The 10,569-nt window shown below is 50.0% G+C and overlaps 1 protein-coding gene across 2 annotated transcripts in view; it reads left to right on the plus strand.

The window, feature by feature from the left end:
- Thbs4 (thrombospondin 4) overlaps positions 1-9,780 on the plus strand; it is a 46,160-nt gene extending 36,380 nt beyond the window's left edge. For both annotated transcript variants that reach the window (XM_057789523.1, XM_057789524.1), the window contains 8 exons: positions 944-996; positions 3,587-3,780; positions 4,609-4,787; positions 5,740-5,788; positions 5,872-6,068; positions 6,885-7,057; positions 8,903-9,042; positions 9,573-9,780. In XM_057789523.1, coding sequence (XP_057645506.1) covers positions 944-996; positions 3,587-3,780; positions 4,609-4,787; positions 5,740-5,788; positions 5,872-6,068; positions 6,885-7,057; positions 8,903-9,042; positions 9,573-9,634 — 1,047 coding nt within the window. In that variant the 3' untranslated portion in view covers positions 9,635-9,780. The remainder of the gene's footprint in view (positions 1-943; positions 997-3,586; positions 3,781-4,608; positions 4,788-5,739; positions 5,789-5,871; positions 6,069-6,884; positions 7,058-8,902; positions 9,043-9,572) is intronic.
- The last annotated feature ends 789 nt before the right edge of the window (positions 9,781-10,569 follow it).

The raw sequence follows: 10,569 nt of genomic DNA on the forward strand, positions 1-10,569 counted from the left end.
CAGAGTTTTAAAGGCAAAAGCCACAAAGACTATAATTTACACCAAAGTTAGACAAAGGTCATGGTAACCTTGAAGCATCCATTCGTGGCAAAGCACAGTAATTATTTTAGACATAACATGCCAATTATTCTTATTATTTGAGTTTGGTTATTTTGGTTAACACATCTAGACCATGGTCAAGGGCATGGAAATCTCAAATGTGTTGCCAAGGCAGGCGTGATCATTGAGGGAAGGGGGATAGAGGGCCGAGAACTGTCTAAGCACACAAAGTTACCGGTGTGACTCAGGCACTCCTGAGACCCTTGGGACTCACCTCACAGCCACACAGCATGGATGATATTAATCCAAGAGCCTAGTGATGCCCAAGTTTCTCCTCTCAGGGAAACTAGAAACACGATATGAACCTAACTGCAGGCCCCTTTAGTTCCTAAATTCATGTCTGACTCTGCAGATTAATATACTTTGTTCCCTTTCCCGTACACCCACTGCTTGGATCCCTGGGCATGATGTGTAGTCTGTCTCTGAAGCCCTGAAAAAGAAGAGGTGCCCTGTTACTGGCTGTGCCTTACTACTTATGCTGCCTCACCTCCAGACTGCAGCCACAACATAGAGTCAATGTGCTTTGACCCACGCCTGTGGCTGGCTCCCTCCCCACCGAGTCAGAGCCCCCCGTTTCTGCCACTATGCCACCCAGAACCCTTCCCAGGCAGCTCAGCTGGTGTGTGGGCAGCCCCTCTATGAAGTCTGATATTTTAAAAGGCTTTTTTGAAAATTCAGCATTGTGCCTACACCAATATGGTGTTGTCCTTTTGCAGTTTTATTCTACCCTAGAGCCCAAGAAACAATTCCTGACACCCAAGGATGATGGGCCAGGCTTGCCTTCTCAGGACTAGCCCGTGCATGCAGGCCCGGCAGCAAATAACGCCTTCTGCTCTCTTTGCAGTCGGACGTGGACAATGATCTGGTTGGGGACTCGTGTGACACCAACCAGGACAGGTATGGCATGCCTTCCAGCCGCAGGGAAACAGGCGGGAGATCTGGGGAGAGTGGGGACTGTCAGAGCATTTTGTTGGCCCCGTGCTCTAGGTTCTCTGGGTGGATCAGGTTGCTGGGAGACAGTGGCTTCCACCTTAGCTCCAGGCCACTGTATCTACGTAGTATTCAGGGAGAGGCGGTTTCAGCTCCACCCAGACTTGAGCTCTTTTGCAAAAGAGATGTAACATCATGGAGCCTTGCAGGATGGCTTTGGAGTAAGGCAGCTGGATGCCATTCATGACCTAATCTCTCTGTACCTCAGTTTCGTTACCTGTAGATATATAGCCCATGGGCTATTATGGACCTGAGTTAGCTCAGGAAAGGTGCCTTTGTGGTTTTGTTACACAGGTGGCACTCAGTGGACCCCTTCTTTATCCTATCAGGAAAGTTCACCATCACCCCAAGAAGAGGGGCTTGCTAAGACCTCACTGTTGCTTTATTGTCCTTGACACCTTTTCTCTTTCATGGAGAGGAATTATTCTAGGGAGGGCATTCTGCCATTCATTCTTCCTAGCCTAACATGGAGCCCTACAGAAGCCCAGGGAGGGATGGGGACAGAAATTAGTGACAAAGCATTTGCCTAGCGTGTGCAAGGCCTGGAGTACAATCCCAGCATCGCCACAAAGAAAGCAGAAGAGGAGGAGTGGGCAGGGGCTGTGGGACACACAAGAAAAGCACAGCGAGTATCACCCAGCCCTGGGCGGCTGAACTCCCAGGCACTGATCCTTCTCCTCCTTGGGATCTTGGGGGATTTTCATTCAGTTCCTGGGGATTAAACGAGGATCTTGTCCCTGCTAGGCACTCTACCCCCTAGCTATATTTCATCCCCTCTCTCCTTGGGTGATTCTTGGAGAGGTGGTTAGGACAGGTTTGAACGGGTATCCCCCAAAACAAGGCATGGTTCTTCCACGAGTAACAGACTCAGCTGACTTGCAGAGGGACTCAACTCCCCCTGCATTGCTCAGGACGGCTCCTGCGAGGTCCCATCTTCTTCATGCTCCGTCCTTCCTGCCTTGTGCATCCCAGCCTAGTAAATTCAAACGTTTCCTCAATCTTTTAGAAGCCCATTGCTTCATCAGAATGGGAGAGACAATGACCACACTTTATAGGTTAAGTGAAAACTCAAAATAATACAGAGGAAGCTCCATCCTTGGACTCAGAATAATACAGGGCCATCCCTGGGCAACTTGTAGAAGATGGTGACCTCTGTTGGTACCATAGCACAGGCAAGGTTGCCGGTGACACAGTCTGACATTGGCTGTCTATCTCTCAGAGCAGACGGTAGGGTTGGTGCCCTGACAGCTACCCTAAATGAGGTGTTGTGTGCATCAAGACTGTTCCTGGTGGAGGGTCACCATGTATTCTGATTGCCATCTATAGAAGTTTCTAAAATAGCCTATCCCGCCAGCCTCTAGATATTTGCCTAAAACAAATGACTCATTCTGCAATATTTTAATTCCCATGAACTTGAGCCACACCGGGAGGAGGCTAGGATCTCCGTAGAGATAGCAGGGCCCTGCGGATGGTGCTGATCCACCCTGTTTGCTCTTGTGCCATGAAAAGTGCAGAAACTGGCTTTCTCAGCCATAGTGTTCCAATGTCCATGTTGAACTCAGGCTCTCTGGGACCCTTCTGTCCTCTGTCCAAAAAGAAGGGCTTCTCTCTGTGCATTCTCCTAGAGGGTATAAGAGCCGTTTCTAAGACAGGACAGGCCTTGAGTGGAGCAGAGTGAGAAAAGAATCCATTCTTAACCCTCGTAGCCACGTAAGGTCCCAGAAGACTCAGAGGGTCTTTCTGGAGACAGAGCGGTTGTACCACCCCCACATGCTGGCACCCACCACCCCTGCCACCCCGCCCTCCATCCCCCATGGTCCTTCATCCTAGAAAGGAGAAAAGTCAGGTAGACAGAGAGGGAGCTTCCTGAGGCATCCTTTAGACCAGCCCTGGGGTACAACCAGTGCACACTTACTTCTGGGGAAAGAGTGGCCCTCTCTCACCCTCCCAATGGCATTCAGGTCTGAGTCCTCATGAAAATCAACACAATAGAAAACACCAGAGGACTTGGCCCCTAGAGCCAGGTGTGTAGGATGGGCTTTCTACAGGTGTTAAAATTGAATCATTCCGTCTCCAAGCTGCCCTTTGAGGCAGGTGCTGTGTTTATCGCTATCTTATAAATAAAGACTGGACCTCTCAGGTCCGGCATCAAGCCCGAGCTCACGGCTCACCAAGGCCTGAGTAAGGACTCACACGGACTCACATGCATCTCCCCTCTCCGCCTTCATGTGAGCATTCACACTTCTTAGGAGAGAGGTGTCAGCCAGCAGTCCTTCGAGACAACAGCAGCCAGAGTAACAGAGCACAGAAATAGACTCTTCTCTTCAAACAGGAAGTGGCTGGCTTCTTTCAGGAGACGGGAGTCGTGGGGGAGTTGTTTCTGAGGCTGCCTTATCAAAGAAAGGTCTGCTAGGGTCTGATAAAACCCCGCCTGCTGACAGCCCACCCAGACTCCTCCCTGGGGTAGTCGCCACTGAACTGTAATTTTCCTCGGCAGTGACGGGGATGGCCACCAGGACAGCACGGACAACTGCCCCACCGTCATCAATAGCGCCCAGCTGGACACCGATAAGGACGGAATCGGTGACGAGTGTGACGATGACGATGACAATGATGGCATCCCAGACCTGGTGCCCCCCGGCCCAGACAACTGCCGGCTGGTTGCCAACCCAGGCCAGGAAGATAGCAACAGTAAGCTTGCTTCGCCCAGAGCTGCCTGGGACACACACTTTAGCCACGGGAAGCCTTGCAGACTTTCCCAGGGCATCCTTGGCTTTCCCGCTCTCCACCAGCTTCTGCTTCTAATCCGGCTTGTGTAGACAGCAGACATCTGGTAGAGAGCACTCTGCAACTGGGTCAGAGCTGATCGGCCTTGCTGCTTCCTGAGCTGTCCTGGGATGAGAGCACAGAGAACACAACTCAGCCACACGCTACAGATGGGTCCCCAAAGGCCCTCAGTGCAGCTCTGGTCTTGCTTGTTTCTGCCCCTGGGAGTCAGAGAGTCATTAAGCACACAGCCCACACACCCGTGAGGACTGGGCAGCTAAGGAGCCACGCGCACTAGGCCAGATGTGGAATGACACCAGCAGAGGGGACCTCCCAGTAAAGCAAATGCCATGTGTCCACTAGTGTGCCAGCTGAGCCCAGTGCAACTTAGGGGACACCAAAATGATAGCAATTCCTGGTTTTGTGCGTGTGTTAGACTTTTGTCCCATAGAAGGTCAGGCTTATGATCTACCAGACTGTGAACATAAGTGTATGTCAGAACTTTCTGGGGGAAGAGCGGGAGTAACCTTTTAGACTGATGTTATGAGAAACCCCAGGTGGTTTCAGCGTGGCCTGATTGGCTGTCATGAGGGCTCCAGGATGGGGCTCAGTGAACACAGCAAATGTAGTTCTCCTGACTCTGCAAAGAATCCTGGCCTGGAGGTGGGAACTTGAACGTTTCCACCCTGCCCAGCCCCCTTCTCTGCTGAAGAGGTGGCCTCAGAGTCACTGCTCCTCTCTTCCCCCACTCAGGTGATGGAGTAGGGGATATCTGTGAAGCTGACTTCGACCAGGACCAGGTCATCGATCGAATTGACGTCTGTCCCGAGAATGCAGAGATCACCCTGACGGACTTCAGGGCCTACCAGACTGTGGTCCTGGACCCTGAAGGGGATGCCCAGATTGACCCCAACTGGGTGGTCCTGAACCAGGTACACATTACACGTTGGTGGCAATTCTATTCAGCCTTTCTGCCTAGGACGTTCTGAGAGTGGTGGGCAGCAAATCGGGGGCATTGAGGACCACATGGTTCTCCTCTCGCCATATGCTCCTCCTGGTGGCCTTGTGGCACTGTACTTTCATGGAAGATGGAATTGATGCTCCACAAAACTTTTGTGGCTGTTCATGGTGGCACTTCAGCAAGTGGCTGTGATAGCCGCAGTTAGAGCCTCAGCAATATGACCCTTATCTCGTTCCTCATCTCTCCACTGAAGAAGGCACAGGGCCTCGTAGAGTCTCCAGAGTCACAAAACACATCACATTGTCTAGCAAAAGAAATCTAGGGGAGGAAGGGTTTGTCTTCACTCAGAATTCCAAGTCATAGTCCATTGCCGTAGGGAAGTCAGGGCCGGAACCGGAAGTAGCTAGTGACATCACATCCGTGGTCAAGAACGGAGAGAAATGCATGCATGCATGCCTGGTACTCCTCTCCCTTCCTCCACTCCATAGTCCTCAACCAAGGTCACAAATGGTGCTACCACAGAGGGCTGAGTCTTCTGCACCAGTCAAGACAATTCTCCCCCACGGATATGCACACAGGACACCCTGACCTAAATAGTCCATTGTTGGGTGGCTCTTCCAGGTGATTGTACGCTCAGTACAACACAACCACAAATGTCCATCGGAACTTATGTTTTATGTCCCCTACCTGGCTCAGGGTTTATTAAATCAGCCGATGTGATCGTATTAGTGAAAGTATTTCTCGTCAACACCGAGCTTTCTTTAAACCTTCTTGCTGTGCATGCTCCTTTAAGTAGGTATCACACAGAACAACATGTTAGATACCGGACTGTGTACAGTGGCTTTGGCGCCTGAGGTCCCCGACTGCCCTCAGTTCTCTCGGCCCCCTCAAAGTTGTCTGAACTCCCTCCTCTCTCTCCACAGGGCATGGAAATTGTACAGACCATGAACAGTGACCCCGGCCTAGCAGTGGGTACGTCCTGAGCCTCTGCCTGTGTGTGTAGAATTCTGCCAGCTGTTAGTGCAGCTTCTTCTAATTGCATCTGAACTCCGCAGGGTACACGGCATTTAATGGAGTTGACTTTGAAGGGACCTTCCACGTAAATACCCAGACAGATGATGACTATGCCGGCTTTATTTTCGGTTACCAAGACAGCTCCAGCTTCTATGTGGTCATGTGGAAGCAGACAGAGCAGACATACTGGCAGGCCACACCGTTCCGCGCAGTAGCAGAACCTGGCATTCAGCTCAAGGTATTGGTGACTGGAATCCCCATGCCTGCCTTTCTTCTAAGCCCCTCGCCTTCCTTTAAATTTAGAGTTCTCCAGAAAGGCACTAAGTTAATCTGAGAAATGGATGCGATCATGCTGACGCTGGCTCCGGGATCCTAAAGTGACCTCCTCCGTTTAACCAGCTCTTTCAACCTCTCAGGCTGGAAGTTTCGGGCTGAGTGGGGTCAAAGAGGTAGAGGTTTAGCCGTGGTTCTCAACCTTCCTGATGCTGTGACCTTTGAATGTAGTTCCTCATGTCGTGGTGACCCCCAACCATAAAATTATTTCCGTTGCTACTTCGTAAAACTGTAATTTTGCTACTGTTATGAATCGTAATATAAATATTTGGGGGGCTAGAAATTTGATGGGGGGTAATGACCCCCAGGTTGAGAACCACCGTTTTAAGGCATACTTCAAGCAGACCATGTTAGAAGTTGGCCAATGTCTTTAATCAAAGAGATGGACTGTGTGGGAATGACAGGCTACCTCTGCCTCTCCTGCTAGGGCAGAAGGCACACTTCCGCAGTCCAACATTCGTTGGGAGCCCTCAGTGGGCAAACAGGCAGAGTCTGCTTGTATCAGAAGAAAGGTGGAGTGGATAGCACACTACTATCTGCTGCTGAATTCTACAGGGCTGGGACCAGCTCAGTAGAAATGATATTTAAAGTTTATGCTTTTGCCAGCGTGAAACTGCAACCTGGCAGTGAGCATTGATTTGCCTCCGTGTTGGCCTCAGACACCTAAAACAGGAAGGACCTTCAGGTCCTGCCCTAACATCTCGCTCTTGTCTTCGTCCAGGCTGTGAAATCTAAAACTGGCCCAGGGGAACATCTCCGCAACTCCCTGTGGCACACAGGGGACACCAGCGACCAGGTCAGGCTGCTGTGGAAGGACTCCAGGAATGTGGGCTGGAAGGACAAGGTGTCCTACCGCTGGTTCCTGCAGCACAGGCCCCAGGTGGGCTACATCAGGTAGGCTGAGCCCTCCTGCCGTGGAGGGAGAGGGAAGCACACAGGCCACTCTCCAAACCAGAGTTTCCCCTTCCCTGAGCAGTCCCAACCTCTCAGAGTCTGCAAGGCAGGGCTCCCAGAAGAGAGATGGGGTGAAGACACCGGGCTTACCTGCTCCCCGGACAGCAGAGCCAAGCTGCAGAGCAGGGGATACCTCAGGGGGTGCCGTGGCCTTGGATGTACTCTTGGGAAAGCTCGAGAGTGGACCTGGTGACTGGGACGGGAGAGAGGATAGGCAACTGAGACGGTATCCAGACCGGATATCAGGAGCTATCCGGACGGTATCCTCCAGGACCTGTGTAATCCCTCTTCACACCCAGTCACACTGCCTGCCAAGCTCTGACCATCTGTCCACTCTACTGGGTCATAAGGTCCAAAGGGCAGCATCTTTGGTTGCCTGGCATGTACTGTGCACGGCATGAACTGTCCATTGCGTGACTGATGTGATGGCCCTATTTCCTTAAGGGGCTATTTTTTTTTAACTAGTCCTGGGAGTTACGGTGGCTTAGGGCAGCATCTTTGGTTGCCTGGCATGTACTGTCCATCGTGTGACAGATGTAATGACCTTATTTTCTTATAGGACTATTTTTTTTAACTAGTCCTGGGAGTTACAGTGGCTTAGGGCTGCATCTTTGGAATGCAGCCAGGCTTCATACCCTAGCCTTCAAAGCTACTGTGCTGTGCTTAGGGAACGTATGGATTGCTGTGTTCTAGCCATGGCGGGAAGGGGCCAAGTGGTCTGGTGTGGCAAATGAGAACCGAGTGGCGACAGCTAATTCACGTTCTGTCCTTTATGTCGCACGTCTGTTCACTCCACGGAACACCGGGCTTGATCGGTTCTTACCTGATGGGGCTCAATGTGCCTCTTTTGTCCCAAAACGAAATCATAGAAAATATGACCTAGCTATGTATATAATTTTTAAAAAAATCAACCTGAAACCTAAAACTGCAAAGGGATGAGAATTGATTGCTATACAGCAAAATAGGAAATGTTTGGGCATAGCTACCCCAGAGGACAAAGGAAAGAGCCATTTGGAACCATGCCTAGAATCGCATGAAGGTGGCATCCAAACACGGAGTAATGTGTAGGAGAATTGACTATTATGAGGGCATTGCCAGTGCTGCTGTGTGAACCAGTTCTTAATTTCTGAACAAGACATGTGCTCAGGCATTTCTCGGTGTACCCTGGGAAATTGAGTTTAACTTGAAGCCAATGTAGAAGAGATTGATGTTCAGAGGTAAAATGCAGTTCCCTCTCCCAAACCAGCTCACCGACAGGCCCCACACCTCCCTGCATGTCAGGGGACACTCCACAATGGTATGGAGTATGAGATTAGGTTTGGTTTACTCCGGGATGTTTTAAGACATCAGGGGGCTTCTGTCACTCAGTGCTACTATGACAACAGAAATTACTTCATAGCTACCTAAAGCTGTTTATGGGGTGCTGTCTCAGTGAGAATTGGGGCAGTGAAAGCACCCAGTAAAATCAGCTACACCTGAGGAAGAACACGGACTCTTCACAGAATAACATACAGACCTAATAACTCCCAAGACAGCGAAGCCACAAAACCTCTTGTCCATGACGTCAGGCTCTTTCTTTTTAACTCTCCAGCAAGTACCTGTCAAGGTTCCTGTGCTGGGCCTGCTGAAGACAAGTTAGGGAGACATGGGTCCTTGGCTCCTATCCTGGGGAACTTCTAATCTCAGTAGGGATAGACCAGCTAGAGTCAGTGAGAAATGACATGTCTAAATAAAGAGGCAAGTATGGAACCCTGTCCTCACCACGGGAATCTGTGCTGCCTGCAGGGTGCGATTTTACGAAGGCTCGGAGCTGGTGGCTGACTCTGGGGTCACTATAGACACCACCATGCGTGGCGGTCGACTTGGTGTGTTCTGCTTCTCTCAAGAAAACATCATCTGGTCCAACCTCAAGTACCGCTGCAATGGTAACCTGCATGCTTCTTACCTCTCAACACTACTGGGAGTGACCAAGAGAGAACCATATCTTATTTCTATAGCAGGAATCCTTCCCCACAGCCCGGAGCTCACTCCGAGTGCTCATTAAAACCTGACATTCCCAGCATAGCATAAGCGAAAGGCAGAGCCAGGCTTTCCTGTTTTCCCAAATGTGAAAATTGAAACCCATAGAATTTAACTGCATGGTTTAGAGTTAGGGGTTCAGTGCGAAATTTATTCAGTTTAATTTACAGGCAGCCTTTCTTTTCATAAGGCTCAAACATAATCACAGACTGAAAAGGCACTCTGCCGGCTAATTTTCCTTAGGCCTCTGAGTAAGCATTGCTGGGCTTTAAGCCAGCAGTGTAGGACAAAGGCAGCCTGAAGTCGAAAATGGCTGCAAGCCTGTGGGGCTCTCGGACGCGCTGACAGTGCCCCCTACAGGAGGCCTTGCAGCATGCGGTGCCGTGACCACAGGGTGGAAGGACCCCCACTGACTGCTGCCTGATTCCTGTTACAGACACCGTCCCAGAGGACTTCCAGGAGTTCCAGACCCAGAGTTTCGACCGCTTGGATAACTAAACCGAAGAGGGAATCTCACGACCGCTTTCTCAAACACTAAAATCATTACCTTTTCCAAACTTCCCATAATTCTCTTTATATCACCGTGGCTTTTCTTTTACCAGCCCAAATACATCACAACTTTTTATACAAATGTGGAAATAAAAAAGAGACTATTTCTAATAACCACGACACTCAGTCATTCTAAGTGAGCGCAGGTTTTAACCGTGTGTGTTGTTTTCTGGGGAATCCTTGGTAAAAATGGAGTTCTTTCGCTGATCATGTGTGTGAAAGGGACGATCAGGCATAAGGTCTCTTCTGGGGTGACCTTATATAGTACCACACTAAAATCTGTCTTCCGCTTATCTAGGGACCTCCTCATTCTGGGAAAGTCTCCAGGACACACCCTCCCTAGTCTTCCAGATGGGGTCACATTCTGAGAAATCAGGAGATTTGCCCTGATGTGTGTGAGTGTGTGTGTGTGTGCACGCGCGTGGTGTGTATCATGATATCATATATATACACCTGGTGTGACACTTACTTATACCTTTGGCTCCCCCTAGCGTCCTGTGAGTCCAATGGAAAAAAAAATCTTGTCATTGTCCATTTACCAGGTTTGAAGTAAACAGCCAACAAACACTCACTGGGTCAATAAATCGCTGCCTCTTAAGTAACAAGAACAATGGGCTGTGGATGGGTCAGGTGAGCCCTCCTACCACCCTCAAAGCCACTCGGAATCCGTGCCCAAATGGCAGTAGAGCCGGTTGCTGTGTGTACATGGCAGACGTTCGCCTCATCCAGCTAGCTGTACTAACTGTTCTTACTTTCCAGCTGTCAGTCAAAGATACACAGAAAGTTTATAAGTCCCTCTGAAATTTAATTCCAAAGAAGTTTGGCAACTTATTTTTTATTATTATTATTTTTTTTTTTAGCTGGGGTCTCACGTAGACCAAACT

Source organism: Chionomys nivalis, chromosome 15 (genome assembly GCF_950005125.1).
Source record: "Chionomys nivalis chromosome 15, mChiNiv1.1, whole genome shotgun sequence".
Lineage (NCBI taxonomy): Eukaryota > Metazoa > Chordata > Mammalia > Rodentia > Cricetidae > Chionomys > Chionomys nivalis.